The 22,915-nt window shown below is 33.3% G+C and overlaps 1 protein-coding gene across 14 annotated transcripts in view; it reads right to left on the bottom strand.

Annotated features, from left to right (window-relative positions):
• Chd9 (chromodomain helicase DNA binding protein 9) overlaps positions 1 to 22,915 on the bottom strand; it is a 246,550-nt gene that overhangs the window by 27,894 nt on the left and 195,741 nt on the right. For all 14 annotated transcript variants that reach the window (XM_078032313.1, XM_040279558.2, XM_078032311.1 and 11 more), the window contains 9 exons: positions 21,288 to 21,484; positions 20,620 to 20,819; positions 16,048 to 16,207; positions 14,767 to 14,856; positions 9,667 to 9,770; positions 9,048 to 9,165; positions 8,081 to 8,138; positions 3,424 to 3,466; positions 2,305 to 2,524 (listed from right to left, as the gene is read on the bottom strand). In XM_078032313.1, the coding sequence (XP_077888439.1) occupies positions 2,305 to 2,524; positions 3,424 to 3,466; positions 8,081 to 8,138; positions 9,048 to 9,165; positions 9,667 to 9,770; positions 14,767 to 14,856; positions 16,048 to 16,207; positions 20,620 to 20,819; positions 21,288 to 21,484 (1,190 nt within the window). The remainder of the gene's footprint in view (positions 1 to 2,304; positions 2,525 to 3,423; positions 3,467 to 8,080; positions 8,139 to 9,047; positions 9,166 to 9,666; positions 9,771 to 14,766; positions 14,857 to 16,047; positions 16,208 to 20,619; positions 20,820 to 21,287; positions 21,485 to 22,915) is intronic.

Below are 22,915 nucleotides of genomic sequence, written 5' to 3'. Positions count from 1 at the left end.
AAGATAGCATGGAAAAAGCAAAGTATAAAGTACTTTATTTTGTTGGGATGACGAGGATATGGCTCATATACACGACAAAGCAAGAGAAAGCGGGGTCAAATAATGAAATGCTTTAAATGCCTGGCTTAATAACCTCTTTTTAGGTAACATAACCTAAAAAGGGCAATGTTACCATCATAAATCACAGATCTCCAAACTTTAGTACCTCAATTTATAAAAACTTTTCCTTGCTTAACTCACTGAATTGTGTTAGTGAAAAAAAGCATATGACAAAGAACTTAGAAATATATTAATGAGCCATTTTTTATCATAGTTATACATTAATGACAATGTAAAAATAAAAACATCAAGTCTAGGAAGCCAATCAACTCATATGAACCTTAGATCTGAGTGATAAGAACAGGGATGGAATAGGAATGGAGTGGGACAGTGGTAAGCACCTGTAATCATAGACTCAGGAGGCTAAGGCAGGAGGAACACAAGTTCAAGGCCAGCCTTAGCAACTTAGCAAGGCTCTAAACAAGTTAGTGAGAACCTATCTCCAAATAAAAAATAAAGGGGCTGGGATTGTGGCTCAGTGGTAGAGTACTTGCCTGGCACATGCGAGACCCTGGGTTTGATCTTCAGCACCACATAAAAATGAATAAAATAAAGGTATTGTGTCCAACTACATCTAAAAAATAAATATTTAAAAAATAAAAAATAAAAGGGCTGGGGATGTGGCTTAGTACTAAGTGACCCTGAGTTCAATCATTAGTACAAATAAAAACAACAACAACAAAAATTTGGGGTACTAAGTTAAGACTAGGTAATACATTCTGGTAAAAGGAAGTATATTGAGAAAAGTTAGAAATGAACTGAAGCCTAACTGAAAAGAACTTTGAATTTAGGCTTAAAAATATAAGATTTCATATCTATTTTAAACAAGGAGCCACTGAACACCATGATAAAACTATTTATTATTCTAGGAAGACTAATATGGATCCAATAAACCGAGGGAAAATGTGTACAATATATTAACAATGGCCATAAATTGTTTGTTTGCATTGAGACATGGAATCTATTTCCTTTCCCTTACATCTGGGCTGGCCCTGTGACATTTTTGACCAAGACAAAGTGGCAGAAGTGACACTATATAATTGATGAGACTGGGTCTTAAGAAATCAGCAGCAACTGGCTTTGCTACTTTCTTGTTTGGAATGATCTGTCTTACAATTAGGGTTCCCAGCTGGCAACTAGCACCAACTGCCAGCTATGTGACTGAGTGAGGTCAATCTTCCATCTATTTCAGAACCCCAGCTTATGCTTGCATACAAAATAGATGAAACACTTGGTCAACTCAAACAATCAAAAGAAATAAATGAATACTATTTCAACATGTTTTAGGATAATCTGTTATACATTGGATAACTTGAATAATATACTTACAAAGGTAATATTTAAAACTTAAGCTAGAAATGTGGATGTGTAACCGATGTGATTCTGCAATCTGTATTTGGGGTAAAAATGGGAGTTCATAACCCACTTGATTCTAATGTATGAAATATGAGATGTCAAGAGCTTTGTAATGTTGTGAACAACCAATAAAAAAAAAACAAAACTTAAGCTAGGATAGCTAAATTCTTAGATTTCATACAATGATTTATGTTCCAGAGAATATCCTATAAAACAGGTTTAACAAGGAGGCTAGTATACTGATTAACATTGCTATTCTTTTCCATGCACTCTTTTTCTAAAGAAGTTGGAAACTTTTGGAATAAGAGAAGTTTGCCTGTCTTCTTTACAAGGTCTCTTGCATTTTCTTTTCATTAACACTAGTAGTTTCTAAGGACACATTCTTGTATGAATTAGAGGTGAACTTGCTTTCCATATATTCTTACATTCTGTAATTGTCTCAATATAAAAAAAGAGAACAGAATTTATTTCACACAATTCAAACTTCTGTTGTATTGATAGTTTTATTCTTGGGTTTGCTCTGCATCTCCTTTTAAAAAATAACTCAATGTTCCTAAAATGAAAAGAGTGATTAAATCTGAAGTATGGCTAATAACTATAAGATGCAATAATCTTTATTAGTTTTATCATAATTCTTCATATATAAGTGAGTATATTTCAAAAGAACTTTACTTTGATCAGTTAGCAAGATAATCACATCCTAACAGGCTTCAGAATAAACAAATATATTTCGATACTATGTTAAATACTTAGGGGCTGGGGGCATAGTTCAATGACAGAGCACTCTAGTCTAGAATGTATGACTTCTTGCATATATCCCCTTAAAAAAAATTAGTGCTATTATCTTACCTCTGTTGCCTTTCTATCTTGGCTGCCATTTTAGGATTAAGAGTGGCTTCATCATAAATAGGATGCATTACACTGGCAGGCACTGAGAAGGTTGGTTGTATCTGCTGGATCTGTCTGTTTTTATTATTACGCTGATATGCAGTGATGAGTCGTCTCAACCGTGTGGTTAAAGCTGACTGAGTAGGCCAATAAATTTTATCACCCTCCATCAGTTGACCATCTATATTTAAATTCATATTAAATTAATCTCAATTTAATTAGAAACAAAACATTTTTAGTTTTGGAGAGGAATATACACCTTAAAAATTCATTATGATAATGTTGTAGCTTTTAAGATTTTCTTTACATAATAAATATAGGATCTAATATTTTGCTCACAGGTATAATATTACAATAATGCCATACATAATTAATGTTTACCTGTTCACATTAAGCAACCCCACTTTCTTAGCTGAACTATAGGAGGCAGAGGCATGGATTTCCAGGGAGGGATAAGCGTATTCCAGCAACAATTTGTTTCTTTCTTAATATTGGAAGGAAGTAGAAGCTTTGGATCATGCTCAGAAAAGCTTTGTAGAAACCTTTATACATAACTGGGAATGTGATGGTCATCATTATCCAAAGTATGTGTATAAAGACAAGAATTGGTATAAATATACTTTGTATATAATGAGAGACATGAAAAATTGTGCTCTATATGTGTAATATGAATTTAATGCATTCTGCTGTCATATAATTAAAAAATTAATTAAAAAACAATAAAAAGGATGGTTCCTCATGTACATATGGAAAGCATAAGAAATTAAATGTATTGCTACATTAACATTTGATGATGTGTTGATAAAGTCTCCCATATAAGTTTATTAATAATCAAGCCATAGAATCACCAGTATCAATGCTACAGAAACCCAGTGACCCACTGAGTAAAGATGTGCAACAGCTAAAAACATTGTTAAATTAAAAAATCAACGAATGTATCTTATGATTACAAATATATTCAATAAAGAATTTACATACATAGCAACAAATAAAATAAAACTGGGATTGTTTATTGATCTCATAGTGTCATGAGAACGTGTAATTACAAAAATACAAAATAAAGAAGTAAATGCAACTCACCTCCATCTGCTATAACAAGATCTCCGGGTGAGGAAACATCATCCTTTAAAACAGAAAAAAATTGCCACAGGTAATTGAGTTCAGAGAATCAATCTTCTTTGTAATAGAGAATGTTTTTTGTAATAGAATTAATTTAGCAAAAATAAAACTTGTAATACCTCATTCCCAATTCTCAGCCTGACACTCTAGACCAGTCACTGTTTGCTTAAGACTATTTACTTTTCTATTATTACTTTTAAAACAGTATTTTTCTCCTCTATTTTCCCAAATATGTCATAGGATTTTTTTTCTTTGTGTACCAACTCTCAAAAAGTTTATTCATTTTCATATTTGACAACCTACAAATCCTTTCTTTTTTAGCCTTGAATAGTTTACTTGTACTGTAGTTCCAATTTTTGTCCATCATCAGAGCGTCTTCAATTAGGCAGCCTAACAATATATTATACTTAGTACTTTGGCAATTGTTTTCAATGTCTATTAATTTCTATTATCATTTTAGAAAAGTCAGAAGTTAGAATTATCATAATTTCTGTGTAAAAGGGCTCTTTGTTTCATTTCAGATTATGGCATCTCTTCTTCTTAATTAATTTGGTACCAGGGATTGAACCCAGTGGTGCTTAACCATCGAGCCATCTCCCCAGCCATTTTTTTACATTTTATTTCAAGACAGGGTCTTGCTAAGCTTAGAGCCACATTAAGATGCTGAGGCTGGCTTTGAACTTGTGATCCTCCTGCTTCAGCCTCCAAAACTGCTAGGATTACAGGTGTGCGCCACTGCAACTGGCTGATCATGACTTTAAAAAAAATTTTTTTTTGAATTATTTATTATTTTTATGTGACTGGCTACATAGAGTCCTACACACCTCTCCAGTACCACTCACCTGGAGAAGTTTCCCTGGATGCCAGCTACTGTTTTCTCTCCCTTCCCAAACAGATCCAACTTGGACTGTGGCTGCACTGCCTCATAACAAGGAGATTCTGATGGTTTCTTTCTTTTTTCTTTTTGGTACTAAGGATTGAATGCAGAGGTACTTTACCACTACATGCCCAAACCTTTTTATTTTTTATTTTAAGGCAGGGTCTCACTAAGTTGGTTAGGGCCTTGCTAAATTGCTGAGGTTAGCCTTGAACTTGGGATCCTCCTGCCTCAAGCCTCCCAAGCTGCTGGGATTATAGGTATGCACCACGAAGCCCGGCTTGATGATGATGTTTTAAAACTTCTTTTGTTTGTCTTATTTGTAGAACTCCAGGATGTTTTTATAGAGTGCATTTAGTTTCATTTATCTTACAAAGACTCATTTTATTTCTTAAATCTGGGATTCATATCTTTCAAGAGCTGGAAATTTTTCAGATAATATACTTTCCATTGTGCTGGTTATTAATTAATCATCTCTCTTCTCAATATTTATTGCCTCTCTAAACTGTTTAAATATGTTTTCCTCTATTAGCCAGTATGATGTTAAGCTTTGTCAACAGAAGGAAGTAGAGAAATCACATAGGAGAAAGATTTTTCCTTTTTAGTTCTGGTGAGCTCAGCTCTCACCATATAAGATGCTTCCTGAGTGCCCACTTCCTGTAATTTGAGCAGTTTATTTAGCATCTACTGGCCCTAATTTTTTTTCCCCCCAGCTACCTCTGACTTGGGCAGACTTACAACAAAGTATCCATACAACTTCTTTGGCAACTCTAGAGGGCAGATTTCCAGCAAGTGGGAATCAGTACACCAGCATAACAACTTTTTTTTGCCATTCAATGAGCCATAGCAATGTCCTCCCAACAAAGTCTGGTCTGAGGCTCTGGGTAGACAGGGCTCTACCTTGGATGCTCTACTTTAGTCCTAAGAGAGGAAGATGCTCCTTCAATTCATGATTCCTAAATTTCTTAGAATTCTCTTTTTAAAAATATTTTTTTAGTTGTAGATGGACACAATACCTTTATTTATTTGTTTATTTATTTATTTATATGTGGTGCTGAGGATCAAACCCAGTGCCTCATACGTGTGAGGCAAGTGCTCTTTCATTGAGCCATAATCCTACCCTCTTAGAGTTCTCTGTGACTTTCAGTATTATTCTTTCATTATTGCAATCACAAAATAATAAATAATTATTTACATTAAACTGTTTGAATTACCATGTAGTTTCTCTCTACTCCAGAAAGAACCACTGCACACCACTTTCAGAATTTCCTTAAATCTGTTTTATAAAGCATTTCTTCTCTCATGAGGTATATCTAATTTGTCTAACAAAATGCTTAACCTAATCAGTGAGTTTTAAATGGAAATGACTACATTTCTCATTGTTACATGTATATACAATAATTTTTCACATATTCCTTGTCTATTTCTTCACATATTCCTTGTCTATTTAAATGGAAATGACTACATTTCCCATTGTTACATGTATATACAATAATTTTTCACATATTCCTTGTCTATTTTTTGGGTCTGACTATGTTGCCTAGGCTGGCCTCAAACTTCCAGGGTAATCATTTCTCCTATGCAGCTGGAATTACAGGTATATGACACTGTACCTGGCTTTCCTAGTCTTTTAAAATCATCTTGTCTTTTATTTAGTTCCTAGTTCTTTCTTTATGGTGTTTAATCATTTAAAATTTTGCTTATTTTCTATTTCAATGGATGCATTATCAGAAATTCTCAAGACTCTAGAGGCTACAGTTGTGGCTCAGTGGTAGTGATTTACCTAGAATGTGTGGAGCACTGGGTTTCATCCTCAGCACCACATAAAAAAATTTAAAAACTGGCTGGGGACTTGGCTCAAGCAGTAGTGTGCTCGCCTGGCATGTGTGCGGCCTGGGTTCAATCCTCAGCATCACATACAAAAACAAAGACGTTGTGTCCGCCGAGAACTGAAAAAATGAATATTAAAAATTCTCTCTCTCTCTTAAAAAAAAAACCCAAAAAACTTTCACAATAAATGATATTTTAAAAAATTAACAAATAAGATCAAGATTTTAAAAAAAGTTATTGCCTATAATCCCAGTGGCTCAGGAGGCTGAGGTAGGAGGATTGTAAGTTCAAAGCCAGCCTCAGCACAAGTGAGGCACTAAGCAACTCAGTGAGACCCTGTCTCTAAATAAAATAAAAAATAGGGCTGGGGATGTGGCTTAGTGGATGAGTGCCCCTGAGTTCATTACCCGGTAGCCCCCCACCCCGAGGAAAAAAAAAAAAAAACAACAGTTAAAAAAATTCTCAGAACTCTAAACTTGTTCTTTGTTATATGTTAACATCTTTTACGGCAAACTTTTTTTTTTTTTTTTTTTAGCAGGAAACAGTTTTATTTGGCTGCAGCCAGGTCCAGAGGGTACAGCCTTTGCTGTAATCAATCAATCAATCCCTTGAACCCCAAGTTCAGGGAGGTTCAGAGATTTATACCCAGCATATAAGGGGAGGGGCTCAGAAGTTCTCAGTCTGCAGAAGTTCACATAAAAGCAGCTTTTTCTTTCACTGTTCTGGGCATTATGGCAAACTTTTCCTCATGTATTTTTTTAAATGTTGGCTTCATCTTCAGGAATCATGTAATCTGCATTAAAGAAGTTGTTGCTTATGGAGTTGTTTTTCCTGCCCCTGCCCTGGCTCCCATATTGGGGATCAAACCTAGGGTCTGATACTTGCTAAACAAATGCTCTACTGCTGAGCAATACACTCAGCATTTTTCAAACAGGATGTTGCTAATTCATCCAGGTTGGCCTTACATTTATGACCCTCCTGTTCCTCAACCTCCTGAGTAGCTAAGATTACAGGCATGTGACACTGTACCTAGTTAAGGACCTCCTATTTATTTACATTCTTTTCTCGAGGGTTCCTGGATTAAGCAGATGAAGTAAAAGAACCAAATCATAAACCCATAAGAAGGTAGTCTTATGGTTATAAATTATTAATGGAGATAATATTTTTTTTCCTACCCAGAACCCATGTTGAAATAAATTTCCCTGTTCTTATCTTGTGATGTTTGTCCAAAAAATACTGGCCTTTGAGAGTCCAGACTTCATAGAGTATTTTAGTTATAAATACACGTTGACATGAATCTTCTCTCTCATTCTCATATTTAATGTTCTTAGTAACCATGAGGAACATGACAAACTGAAGTAACATCTAGTCTTTTACCATATTCTCATAAATATTATAGAGATCCTCATCTTCTTCAACATCCTTTTCTCCATTCATGGATTATTTTCCTCCAATTCTTCTTCCTTTTGAAATTCTATGAATAGAACACTTATTAACTATGCTGTAGCTGCTTATAATTCCTCTAGGATCTATCCTCTATTTCAAACCACCTTATTTAGATACAGTTTCTCTTACTGTATGCCTTTAGCATCTAATTATTACTTTGTTTGGGAATTTTGGCCTTGGACACTGTTTATCCTAGCTCGAAGATGTATAGCATGTGGGCAAAATCCATAACAGCCACATGTCTAAATCAGCTTTTGTTTTGTCTAGGAGAGGAGATCAAACAAATTCAAAATAATTATGTGATGTTTGTCAACTGAAGTTGATCACTTGCTTAGCTAATCTTCTGAGAAACAGAAGAATCATATATACAGAAAACATACAAAGGAAAAACTTGAAAGAAAAGCATAGAAGAGAAACCAAGGAACACCTAAAATGCAGAATTTTAAAATATGATCCAAAGCATACCTCTATATCATCTTTAAAGATGGCTGGGGCAGGCTTGTATTCTGGATCTTCCACATCCCTGTTAAAATTACAACAAATGCTATAATTATTTTAACAAATATGATTTCTATTTACAGAACAAACAAATGAAATTTCACTGGAAGAATCTGTTAGTTTAAGAATCGAAATGAAATCTGTTTTCTAGCTAAAGTAGGGCAAGCCATATCATAAATGCTACTATATGGCAAGTAAAAAAAGAGCTAGTACCAATTTATTCTTATTCCCAATTCAATATTAAATGTATTCTATTATTATCCTTGAAATATCTCCTATTTTTCTCTTTTGGGGAGAATTGAAAGATGATGTAAGGCCTTATAAGAGGGATAGTGAACAATTATCATCTTTCTCTGCAACTACTATATTCTTGCCATTCTTTTTCCCTCTTTTGTCTCTAGAATTTTATGGACTAGCAGCCATGATACACTACTAGAGTGAAAAACATAAAAGATTCATCAAAGAAACAGGTATTGTAAGGAGAGATGGTGCAACCTATCATCCTAGAGATTCAGGAGGCTGAGGCAAGAAGTTTTTGCAAGTTCAAGGCCAGCCCAAGCAACTTACCCAGACCCTCTCTTGAAATAAAACATAAAAAGAACTGGAGATATGCTTCTGTGTACAGCTCTCCTGAATTTAATCCCCAGTACCAAGTGGTTGGGGGGACAATTATATGGGCTGGGGTACAGCTTAGTGGTCAAGCATGTGTTTAGCATGCATAATATCCTGGGTTCAATCCTAGGCACCAAAACTAAAACAGGTCATACAATCTGTTCCTTATCCTACTTTGTATGGTCAAGTACTAAAGTATTAATAGCTCTCTGAGATTTTGAACTTCAATTAATTATCTTATTTCTACATCATTTAAAGATAAACCTGACTGAGTTGAACAGAAGACATACATGGAGAATTCATGACTCTGAAATGTACATACCCATCCATAAAATCATTGGCTCTCTGTTCAGCAGCAACTGCTTTATCATCAGGTTTTCCCACTCTTTCCAAGAAGCATAATGCTGGGTCTGCTCGGATAGTGTTATATTTTTCATATCCTGAAAGTGTCACCAATTACAAAGGAAAAAAGATTAAAAGAAGGAAGACATATAAATATATGCATTCTCATATTTTTGGTGGGTGATATTCCTGAACTAAAGGGACCATATATTAAAATGAGAAAAATTGAGTCATATTTTTTAGAAATTATCACAAATATTACATGATCTGATAATAATTATTTATAAAAACTTAGATGAAATTCTGTTAAGAAAAACAGAATAAACTGATCATACACACACACATATTTCATAAAGTAATTTTTCTTGAGAGAGGAAATGTATAAAATGTACATCTGAGAGAGAAAGGTCATGAATACCACCCTCTAATGAGGAAATGTAGTAACTGATGGACCTAGTTTGATAGTATTATCTTTTTAATACAGAATATATTTAAAAAGTATTATAAGAATAAAGCTATAAGAGGAAATCAATAAACTGAGAACTATTTGAATAACATTGTACATAGAAAGAGTTCCCCCTACCTTAACTCTTACTTACCATGTTTAAAAACCCCTATAAGGAGAGACTTATCAGCGTCAAAGTCCCACCACTCAGCAGGAACTTCTGAATGGTCTGGTTCTGGTACCCAAACATCAATATCACTTAAAAAAAAAAATCATGATAAAACACAATGAATTACTTTTTATGGTATCGGGGGATGAACCCAGAGTATACCAGCACTGAACTGCATTTCCAGACCTGTTTATTTTTTATTTTGAGACAGGCTCTAAGTTTCTAAGGCTAGACTGATATAGGTGTTCCAGTGCATCTGACAGATATAATTATTACAAACAAGAAAAAAAAAAAGAAGGCAAATATTTACATAGTTTTGAAAGCAATGTGGTTTTTAAGAAAGAGATTAAGTTTCAATAAGTTTTATTAAGGAATCATATTCTTTCAACTTACAACTTGCCACAAATTATCTGGATGAAATATGTCATTTTGCATATAACAGCCCTGAAAGTGTAAATGAATTGTTTTACACTGCAAAACAAATTGTTTCTTCTACACCACTTTTTGCTAAGAAAATAAAAAAAAATGGCAAGTTTAACTAAAATACATAAATATGCTTATACAAATAATTCTATGCTATGAGAATATAGTACCAAAAATTATAATAATAAATTCAGAATATTTTGGTAACTTGGCTATTTTTTATGAGTAAGAAAGAAGTATAATACTGGCAAATTTTGCAAATGCAACTTTCTTCTCCTGTGCCTAACATTTGAAAACTATTATTTTCTCAGAGACCTTTCCTAAGTAACAAATATAATATCTCTAAAACAGAAGTCATACGTATAAAACAGCTGAAATTTTCAATTCTTTACCCTAGTAATTGAAATCATTGTCTCCTTTAGCCTAGCATGTATTTGTGTTTGACAATTATTAGCAAATAAGTATCATCAATTCTTATCTATATTTACATTTTCTTTTATTATATTCAACATTCAAAGGGGTAAAAAATCAAATGGAATAAATTACTACATAAAATCATATGATAATTTATTATAATTATCATAATTATTATATTTGATATACATGAATTATCAGTTTTACAGAATTAGAGATACAATAAAATACAATAAAGTATACTGAGTAGATTTCACCTGTCTTGTTAGTATACTTTCATGAATTGACTAACAAAGACCTATAGATTTAAAGAAATGAAGAATTTCCTATTCAAAATAGATTCTATGACAAAAGTTCATTTTGTAGATTAGCTGTTGTTGGGAACACAAAATAAATTTTCATATAAAAATAAACTGATAATGCACATGTTCCTAGATTAAAGAATATGATATGACACCATTAAAATACTTGAAACAAAAGACAATGACAATGAAAAAGACAAGTTTTATAAGTAATAGTAATTCACTTTTTATTTTTCATAACTATTTTCCCAGAAAAGTTTTTAAACCAAAAATTTGAGAAAGGGATAAAGATACCTTTCTATTTTTTTTTTTTTGTTGTTGTTGTTGTTTTAGACTGGGGACTGAACCCAGGGGTCTTACCACTGATCCATATGCACAGCCCCTTTTTAAAAAAATATTTTATTTAAAGACAGGGGTTTCTTAGGGCCTTGCTAAATTGCTAAGGCTAGTTTTAAACTTGCAATCCTCCTGGCTTAGCCTCCCAAGAAACTGGGATTATAGTTATGCTGAGATTATAGGCGTGTGCCACCGGATTTCCTTTAAATTCTTAAAGGAATGTGTCAGCACTTTAAGTGATCACTTTATTGTTCCTATGTTTGCATTAAGATAAAATTGAAATTTTGTTAGCTTAGTGCAAAAAAATAAAAAGGAAGAATGACTCTCCTTTTCTTGTAATATGGTAAAAATTTTTAAAAAGGGCATGATGAGATATCTGGTTAAAGGAGATAATTAGCTCAGAATACAGTAATTCCTAGGTCGAAAATTTTCCTAAATTGTGAAAACAAAGTCAGTCAGTGCTATCCAGTATTAGGATTTTGTAAATTGTTAGCAAAAAGGACATGAACTAGATGCATACCTCTTGTTGATTTCTGTTCTTAAAGACTTAGCTCATATATTTTAACCTGCATAAGGACTTCTTAAACTTCCCCAGGCTAAATCATTCATTGGAAATATGTTTAAACAGCACTCACTATGCCAACAATGGCAATAATGAATTATACCAGATGCCCTTTGTAGAGAAGTACCTGCAATACTATGTGATGACGACCATGATATGATAATCTGAGTACATGCCTAACTCAGATTTGAGAAATCATGAATGGCTGAGCTGATGTCAGGTGAATGAGAGGGAGAATCAAAGAATGGGAGAATGTTTCCATAAAAACAAGAGGCAAGAGGAATCAATCATGGCATATTTGAAAAATGTGGATCTGAAGTTCAAAAGAGAGATGTGGGCTGAACAAATAGAGAGTTGGAAGACATCAGCAAGGAGATCGAAAAATGAAGCCACAGACAACACCTAAGATCAGTAAACAAGAATAGAGAGCCTAAGGGAAGACTCTCTGACATTTAAAAGACAATAGAATCAAGTCTGAAAAGCAGCAAGCAGAAAGCTAAACAGTATAGGAGAATGGTACCACAGAAGCATTTTAAAAACCACAAAGTGTTCTACACAGGTAAAGTAAGGTAAACAATATGACATATACATAATATTTAGCAGCAAGAATGTTGGCTAATATCTTGAAGTGTGTGGTAAAGTTAGGAGGTAGAAGTGCTGCATTGTGGAGTGCACAAAGCATGGGAGGGAAGAAAAAGGAGACACCAAATAATAAATATTCTTCCTAAAACAAGTTTAGCTTCGAAATCAACAAGCGTGTGGGGCTGGGGTTGTGGCTCAGCGATAGAATGCTCGCCTAGCACGTGCAAGGCCCTGGGTTCGATCCTTAGCACCACATAAAAGTAAATAAATAAAATAAAGGTATTGTTTCCAACTACAACTAAAAAAAAAAAAAAAAAAAAAAAAAGAAATCAACACGCGCAATAATGGAGACACTGGGTCAAAGTGTTAAGTGTGTGTGTGTGTGTGTATGTACCAAGTACATTTATATATGGAATATAAGATACGAGAGACCAAAGAGCACTAGATTAATGAAAGAAAAGAAAAGAAAAGAAAAAGAAAGGGATAATCCAGAGAGCAGACCCTGGGAAATCATGAAATCAGACCCATTCAGTCCAAGGGAATCAGTCAATTCATCACCACATATTTAAGTATTACTTAATACGTCCCAGATTCTAAGGCTTGAAATAAGACAGATAATGCATTTACCTTTAAAGCAGGTTAAATTGAAAAGAAGGGAGAAAAATGATATAAGAAAATAAGAACAATTTTTGAATAGCAAAGGTATTATGAATCAGATAAAACAAAGTTAATCAGTGATAACTAACTGGTGGGCTACTGTAGCTGAGGTGGGCAAGGCAGACTTACCAGAGAAGGGAATCCTAGAGATTTGAATAATTTGAAGGGGCAATTCTATGGAAGATCTGGGGCAAGGGTAGTAGGACCAGGAGAGAAGCATAGAATAAACTTTGATATTAGAGGAACAGAAAGACCAGCGTATCTGGACTATTCTGGGTGAAGGGCAAAGTGAAGGAAAAGGTCAATGGGAATTTGGCTTTTATTCTGAGAAACAAGAAGCATCTGGAGGGTATGACTTGATTATTGCTTTGAAAAGATTTCTATGGCTACTGTTTGAAGGATAAGGTATAGAGAGGGAAAAATAAATGCAAAGACAATCAATTGAACGTATGCCAGAATGATTCAGGAAATAAGAGTTAAGGAAGGGGAGAGACAAATGTTTCAGAATAGAATGATCACCAAAGGAGTAAAATTCTTACAAGATAAAAACAGATAAATTATAAGCCACAAGGTTTACCTAAGGAGAGAGACCATCTCTACAGTATCTTAAAGGAAGAATAAGTGGAAATATATGCAAGAAGAACTAAAGGTAGCTCTTGTCTTACTGTTTGTTACATGAAATATATATCAACCTTATTATTGGAGGTTGCTGGTGGTAGGGTGGAAGGAAGGGTTAAGAAAAGAGGTGAGAGATGATCCTCATAAGAAGTTGGAAAGCGAATTTACTAGCACAGTGGTTAAACAGCATGTGCTTAATCTTGTTTGATGTGAGTACATCTCACATGACTTGAGGATTTTTTTCAACAATGTTTATCTGCTTAAAGAATGTGAGAAGTAAAAGAATATTTGGGTTTCACCTGAGCTGAGGTTAGCAGAGATGTAAAACAGAGGGAAAGGCAGGCAAAGGGAATTAAAGAACTTAGTTTAGGCATAGACACCTGAATTATAAAATCTAGGTTGAATAATGAGAAAAGAGTGGGCATGAAAATGCTAATACCTAATAAGTAATAAGAAAAGGGACATTGTGATGAGGTTAATGAATTATGAGAAGTATCCAGGTTAAGGAATTGGAAGGACAGAATTGAGGGTCAGAATTCATATTTAAAAAGTAGTGCTATTAATGGTGATGACAAGATGAAGTACATGATTTTGTGAATATATGCCTAAAGAAAAAAGAAAAAAGATGCTGGTTTAGAAAAAGCTCAAGAAACTGAGACTGCCAGGTGTAGTGCTGGAAGGCTGAGACAGAAAGATCAGAAGTTCAAGGCCAATAAGAGCAAAATAAGGAAACCCTGTCTCAGAGAGCTAAGGGAATTTCTGTTTGAAAGCTTTCCTACCTTTTTTCTAAAACGAAGGAGGGATATCAGTTGCCAAGAATAAACAGTTGAGTAGGAGGTTAATGTGAGAAGGTTCAAACTCTAGCAAAACACACACACACACACACACACACACACGTTTCTGAAGAGATGAATGAATCAGTCAATATATTTTTGTCTGCCTTAATGGCATCTAGGTTACAAATCATTCTTAACTTTATCATCACCACCATATTGTTATGATTACAACTTTTAGTGACAAGCCAATGATAAGAATAGCAGAAAAATGTCAATGAATTGGCAAGGGTTAATTCCCAAGGTAGGGGATTTTCCTATTTGTGAATCCCTGAATTAAGGAGCCACTTAACTAAGACAATATAATGTTTGCCTCATCGTGTTAGTGGAAAATGAATATACACATTATTTACTTTACCTTGCATCTACTCCATCAAATACTTTCTGACACTCATTACCAATGACTTCTTGCTTTAGATAATATAGCATTCTTACACGAAGCAAAACCCTGAAAACAAGAGAAAATAAAAAGGAACAAAGATTATTCACTTAAAAAAATTCATCTAAGGGGTTAAAGATAGGAAGGAATCTGTACATAAATTTTCTTTTGGTGAGGTAGGGTGTTCTGGGGATCAAACCTGGGAGTGCTTTAGCACTCAGATAGATCACCAATCCTTTTCCCCTTTATTTTTAAATTTTGAGACAGAATCTCACTAAGTTGCTAAGGATGGCCTTGAACTTGAAGTTCTCCTGTTTTAGTGTCACAAGCTGCTAAGATTACAAGCATATGTCACCATGCCTGGCTGAATATGTATATTTTAAAAAAATTTTAATTTGTTTTAATTAGTTACATATGACAGTAGAAAGCATTTATGCACTTTGATTTATCATACATTGATGGGATATAATTTCTCACTTTTCTGAGTGTACATGTTGCAGAATCATATTGGTCATGTAGTCTCTCTCTCTCTCACACACACACATATTATATATACAGTACTAATGTCTGTTTCATTCTACTATCTTTCCTATCCTCACATCCCCTCCCCTACCTTCCGATCACTTCCTTCTACCTAATCTAAGGTAAAGCTGTTCTTCCCTAGGGCTCCCCACCTTATTGTGAATTAGCATTTGCACGTTAGGGAAAACATTTGACCTTTAGTTTTGTGGGACTGGCTTATTTCTCTTAGCATGATATTCTCCAACTCCAACAACTTACTGGCAAATTCCATAATTTTACTCTTCTTTAAACCTGAATAATATTCTATTGAGTATATATACCACATTTTCTTTACCCATTCATCTGTTGAAGGATACCTAGGTTTGTTCCATAGTCTAGCTACTGTGAATTGAGCTGATATAAACATGTGTCACCATGCCTGGCTAAATATATATACATTTATAACAAAATGAGTAAATGAACTTCATTAGTATCAATATATGAAAGATTTCTACAAAATCTCTATGTTATTATTATTTTCCCAGTAAAAGATAATGAGTTCATCTGAAGGCCAGTTCTATTTATCTGTTGGTGAAAACAGTGACACAAAGATATCCTGATTGCCAAAGGATACATGATTAAATTACTAGCAGAATTAGCTTAAGACAATGTTATCTCTATATAACATGCTTTATGATTGTTGATAAATTAAGAAAGGTAAACTTTTAAGAAATGGTATTAAAATACCCTACTACCTACTTATTACAGTGGTGTTTTATATGTTTTTTGTAGCCTTCATCTTGAAGTAGTTGCTCAGGATTATATTTTCGAAGCCATTCTGCTTTTTGTATATCAAATGAACTTGTCTGAGTCTTCACTTTTTTCCCTTTTCGACCCCTGGGTACAGGAGCTGATAGGCCTGTTAAAATGAGAAGTCCATGTGAAATCAGGAGAAATTTGTATGAAGACCTATAATATGAAAGACTTTTTTCTAAGGACTGTGGTTGTGGCTCAGTAGTAGAGTGCTTGCTTAGCATGTATGAGGCACTGGGTTCGTTAACAATATTAACCCAGTCACAATATTAAAACACTTCCCACCCCCCAATTATCTAATAATTCTGTATGTCTAATTAGAATAATCATTATAATTTCCATTTTGTTCCCAAACAGGTTGATTTTTTTCTACATGTGAAAAGGACAAGATCAAACTTATCCCTCTATTTTACTTTTGCTGCCTAGTTACTAAAAGATAGGATTGGCCTCTTGTCTTTCAAAAATTGATTTTACTAATAACATGGATTAGGTTGGCCATTAGGGGTTCCTGTTCAAGATAGCTAAATTCATCATTTCTTGAGATTTTGTTGCACAATATTTTTAAAAAAGTATCCCTACTCATCATCATCATTATCATCATCATCATCATCACATAGTTCATATTTGTTTCTGAAGTCCCAACATAGACTTTTCTCATCCAGTTCACTTATTCCCTCTTCCCAGAGATCATCAGTACCTTGAATTTGTTTTCTTGTTCCATGCCTGTTTATATAATTATTATATATGGATGAAGAAATGTTTAGCATAAAAGTATTTAAGTATTTAGTATTAAGGGCACTAAATTTCAGTAGTTAGTTTTAAGGTTTATATTATGCATGTAATCCTACAATAAATCTCTATTTTAAAAGCTTATAGAATGAGATCTTAGCAAATCTCTTTTTAAAATCCCTATTTTCAGCTTCTTGCTTGGTGTCTAATAACATCTCTTTGAAGCTTAAAAACAGATATTTTTCCCTATATGACAATTTTTATATTTTCACAGGGACAGATATATATATAGTGTGATTACATATATTTATTTTTACCACTTCATTGTTTTCATTCCCTCCTTTCTGTGTTGTTGCAGAACGATAAATAACTTTGTATTTCAATCCCTTATATTCTCACTGGTTTGGAAACTGAATAGTGCATATTTTAAACATATATACAAAATTTTCCTGAAAAAATCTGTAGATATTCTAGATTTATAAATCTTCCCATTCTTTTCTCAATTCCACCATTCAGTTCTTCAATTCCTGTAATTTACAGGTTTGTCTGTGCTCTCATTGTTTTTGTTAGCATTTTGTTCCTTCAAAACCACTGTATGGTATCTGAAATATCTTCACTAAAATTAATTATAATTCAAAAATAAACTTTTCCCTTTCCTTCAAGTTCATTCTAATGGTTTAATTTCAGCCTCTATCTTTCATATGAGAAACTATCTCAGATGTCTGATAATCTTTCGTTATGTTGGCTTTTATTTAAGAATAACAGATTAAAAAGCTAATATGTAGTTTAAAAGTATTGAGCCTATTGAATGTGAGATCACAGAAGAGCAAATGACTGGAGTTTTGCCCTTAGATAATGGTCTAGCAAAGTTCAAAGTAAGGTGGTGATTTTCGTACTTGAGTACTGTATTACCAGTATCCAAATATTCACTCAATGCTTACTTACTAGCACCACATATTAACTACCAGTTCAACCCAAAGATCCTTATATTTTACTCTACCTAATGAATAAACTTCAATTTTCATCCTGCTCTATGGAGTTGAAGAGGTTATCTGGAGATCTGTCTCTTTTTAAACAGCTTTTAATTACAATCCCTGTCTTATCACATAACACTTCTAGAGGAGTCATATGCCCCAAATTCTTGAGACTTTTAAGAAATCTGTGAAGAAAAACAGTCCCCCCCGCCTTTTCCACAGCTAAAATTAAGCTCTCTTTGGTTGGTTAAGTCAGGTATCACTAATCTATTTGCTTTCAATTTCTAAAACTTTGTTGATACTTTGTCCCTCACCCTCCTCTTTTCTCAGGGTTTATGCTTATTTTAAAATAATGTGGAACATAAGCATATACAAAAGTAGATGGAATATTATGATGAATCCCCGTGTGTTATCATCCAACTTTAATAATTATCAAAAATCCATGGCTATTTCATCTCTATTCTGTATACTACCCAAGTTCCCATACTAGTTGAAGTAAATCTAAGATATTAACCATTTCACTCATAAACATATTAATGCCTCCTTAAAAAATGTCTATGGAAGGGTTGGTATTATGGCTCAGCGGCAGAACACATGCCTTGTATATATGAGGCACTGGGTTTGATCCTCAGCGCCACATAAAAATAAACAAACAAACAAACAAATAAATAAAGGTACTGTGTCCATATACAACTAAAAAAATATTTTTAAAAAAGTCTACATAGGGGGCTGGGATTCTGGCTCAGCAGTAGAGCGCTCGCCTGGCACGGGTGGGACAGGGGTTCTATCCTCAGCACCACATAAAAAATAAAAGGCATTGTGTTGTGTCCATCTACACCTAAAAAAAATAAATAAATAAAACTCAGTTTAAAAAAAAGTCTACATAATAATAATTCCTTAATATTCAATATTTAAATGTCCAGTAATCTAATAAAGATAATACATTTTTTTCTCTTGCTTATCTTAATCAGAATCCAAATAAAGTCTCTAAAATCCAATCTCTCTTTTAAATATTTTCTTTAGTTGTAGATGGACACAATACCTTTATTTAATTAATTTATTTTTTATGTGGTGTTGAGGTTAGAACCCAGTGCCTCACACATGTTAGGCAAGTGCTGTATCTCTGAGCTACAACCTGAGCCTGACTCTAATCTCTTTTAGGTAATAGCAGGGTTTCACTCTCAGTATTATTATTCATGTTTTGGGCTACACAGTTGTTCATTGTGAGAAACTGTTTACCTCTAACCTCTACCACACTAGACGCAAGTAACATGCTTAAGTTGAGATTAGCTGTGGTGGAAGTGGGACTAGACTGAGTCATAAGATCATCTCTGGTTGAGAAGCACTAAAGCCTTGTTATTTTCTTCCTCTATCTATCTATCTATCTATCTATCTATCTATCTATCTATCTATCTATCTATCTATCATCTATCTATCATCTATCTATCTATCTATTTATTTTGCTCTGGGGATTGAACTGAGGGGTATGTTACCACTGAGTTACATCTCCATTGTTTTGAGACAGGGTTTTGCTAAGTTGCCCAGTTCACAGTAGCCTTAAAATTTTGATGCACCAGCCTGGGCCTCCTGAGTAGTTGGGATAGCAGGAATGCACCAGAGTGCCTGGCTTTCTTTCCTATTTTATAAATGGAGTTTCAAAGAACAGTGAAATCTGTGTTTCCTCCATCCTTACTCAGAAGTCAGTGCTTCATATTAACTACATGTCTCTTATTAAGATGGGCTAATATAAACCACCCCATATAAAATATGTGCTTGCTTTTGTCCTCCATCTCAAAATTTGGTATATTTACTTAACAATATTTATCACAATCTACAATTATTTAGCTAATTTATCTACATTCTTACTATTTCTGTCTCCCTGCTATAATGTAAGGTTTATGAGCTCAGGAGTCTTGTCTAATCTTACATCTTTTTATTTTTTTTCAGCACTCTGCACAAGAAACATACAATAGGCGATCAATTACTTTTTTTTATTAAATAGGACAAGATGGCATCACAAATTTAAGGCACAATGATTTTTTTTCTTAAATAGAAAAGAACATTCTGTTAGCAACCTATGGACAAAAAAGTACTTGCATATTCCTCTGATATGGGTGTAAACTGGTTTAATCACATTGGAAAGCAAACTAAAGTATTTATGAAAATTTAAAATGAATATCAATGCTTTCCAAACTTTAATATGCATACAAATGGCTGAGGATCCCACTAAAAAGAAGATTCTGATTCAGTAAACCTAAGGCACTAAGACTTTGCAATTCTAAGATCTCAGGAGATGAGATGTTTTTGATCTAGAGACCACATTTAAAGTACTAAAGATATATGTTTGCTATACCTCAATAATTCTATTTTTTGATATCTGCTTTACTGAAAGATTTATTCATATGCATAAGAAGGACTAAACAAAGCTGTTCACTGAAACTTATTTTTTTATTTTCTAAAAGTGGAAACCTATATATCCATCATTAAAGGAAATGCAAAACAAGTTAAGAAATATACATACTATGGAATACTAAACAGAAAATAAAAACTGAGATGGATCAACATGAACACAAATGGAAAGATCTCTATATAAGTCAACAACTTGTAAACTGATACATATATGACAACAATAAGTAAAATCCAAATATCTAACAAACTAATAACACTGGCATTTTCTGAAGCTGGAACTTTAAGGGTGAAGATGAAAGTTCCTTAATACTACCTGAATGATGTAATATTTTATAGGAGAATATGTTAAGCGTTAATTATTTAACAACAACAAAAACTTTTAAAGAAAACAAAAGAATGTTTTTACCTAGATGATTTTGTAACTCTCGTGTCTGCCCATCTTCAGTTGGAGTAATAAGATCCCATATGAAACCTTTAATTTTCTCATCTCCTCGGTAGTGAACAAGGCAATATGCCAAGAGAGCTCGGCAAATTATTTCTACATCATGCTCATTTAACTGCCTTTTAAAACGTCCATGAGACAGAATCTCTCTCCATCGGCCCCACCTAGTTATAAAAGGTATATTTACATTGATATTAAGTAACGTTCTAGAAAGAAACAACTTACAGATGAGGAGCAAGAGAAAAAAATCACACACACACAATCAAAACCAACAACACAACAAACAACTCTCTCATTAACAGACTTTGCTAATGTTGGTGTCCTCCATGTATGAACAAAGAGGAATAGTGTGGTAATTTCTATTATATTTACTCAATAATGAAATATAACATTATCTACTTTGTATTACTAAATACGCAAATTGGAAAACAAGGAGTTTGATGTGATAAATTTATAATTTAAACACTTAACCTATCTCCTCATTCTTCAATTGAATATTTGTTAAATACAGAAATCCTAGATATTTAAAAAATAGATTTTATTGATTTTAACCAGATAAAAATTACTGGAAAAGAGTAATTTTCGCTAACTTTATATGACTACTTAAAAAAACATTAAAAATAATATTTTACCCATAAACTAGCAAGTTTTTCTCTACTCTGAAGCATTCAGTTCTTCCATAGCCATTGGAACGATCACAGGGTCTCCGTAGTTTGGGTTTTTCATCTCCTTCACTTTCAGCTTCAGATAATTCAGCCAATTCATCTTTTGTGGCACTAAAGGGTCTTGTTTGTTTCCTAATTCTTGGAGTGTCAATAACCAAACTGTTCTGTAAAATTTAACAGCTATTACTTGAAGTTATTTTTAATACTTTTGCTTGTAATAATGTTTTAGATTTTCACCTTCCAAATTATACAAACAATAATTTTAGAAAGAAAAAAAAATTACTAATAAGTTCTGCCACTCCACCAAATCACCTTAAAAATATTTACATTCCTCTAAAATTTTTACCACATATATACAATTTTGTAAAATTACAGTCAAAGGCTTAACATATTTTGGTATTCTGCTTTATTATTAATATAAAAAACACTGCACTTCTACTACAATAATCATAAAATAAATTTAGGCTAAATTTATGCCTCCTAATTTGTTTTACCTAATTAATTCACAATTTGATTTAGACTTTTGATTTTTAACATAAATAATGCTAAAGTGAATATTTGTGATCTAAATTTATCCTAGAAATAAATCTGAAAGAAGAAAAATACATAACAATTGAAACACTGGTTAAAAGTTATGAATATTTTGTAGATTTAGAAATATGTTTTAGTAATCTCTAAGAATTACACTAATATTAAAAGGCAATATATGTATCATCCTCCCTATAGTCAATTTAGTTTAATTCATTCAAAATACATCTTCTACTTTTATTAAAAAACTTCTCTAAGTTAGGGAAACCATATTCTTCAGGGTCAGATAAATGTGTTAAAAAAAATGCTGTTCAGAATGAACTGTACAAGAGGGTCTAAAGAAAGTCAGAGAAAACATCACAAAATAGTGATACCAGACTTTGCCAGGCAGGGAGGAAACAGCATTACAAGAAGAGGAAAGAACAAGGGGCCAGAAAAGGAATCACATATTTAGTCTAAGTCTGAATCATAGAGCAGAAGAGAATATAACTCATTTATGATTTTAAATAGTGATTTGTAGAGTTCACTGCTTCTTTAGCATATGAAAATGCTATAATATTTTTTCAAATTTACTTGCTTCACAAAATTATACATTTCAAAAACACATTAAGTATTAATGATTGTAAATGGCAGTGATGTTATTCATAACTGTTAAGCTTTACATGTTAAAAAACTACCTAAAAAAGATTCCATGTGGGCTGGGGTTGTGGCTCAGCGGTAGAGCACTCGCTTCGCACGCGCCAGACCCTGGGTTCGATCCTCAGCACCACATAAAAAAATAAACAAGTGAAATAAAGGTGTTGTGTCCAACTACAACTAAAAAATAATTTAAAAAAAGATTCCATGTATCAATGTTTAATATGAAATTAATCATGAGGATGTTATTTTGAAAGTAAGTAAGGATTAGAAACATTAATTCCTATAAAATTATTGGACAGGTGTCTTAGAAGGTAGGCAGTTAATGCTATAATTATCATTTCCATTAATTTTATTTTAGCTTTCTGGCTCTGTCTTCCTAGAGAAGTCATAAAAGAAAGAGTTTATAAATGTCACTTCTTGACTGCTTT

The sequence above is a fragment of the Ictidomys tridecemlineatus genome, chromosome 15 (assembly GCF_052094955.1).
Source record: "Ictidomys tridecemlineatus isolate mIctTri1 chromosome 15, mIctTri1.hap1, whole genome shotgun sequence".
Taxonomy (NCBI): Eukaryota; Metazoa; Chordata; class Mammalia; order Rodentia; family Sciuridae; genus Ictidomys; species Ictidomys tridecemlineatus.
Note: the sequence above shows the minus strand (reverse complement) of the source record. Positions and strands in the feature narration are given on the sequence as shown.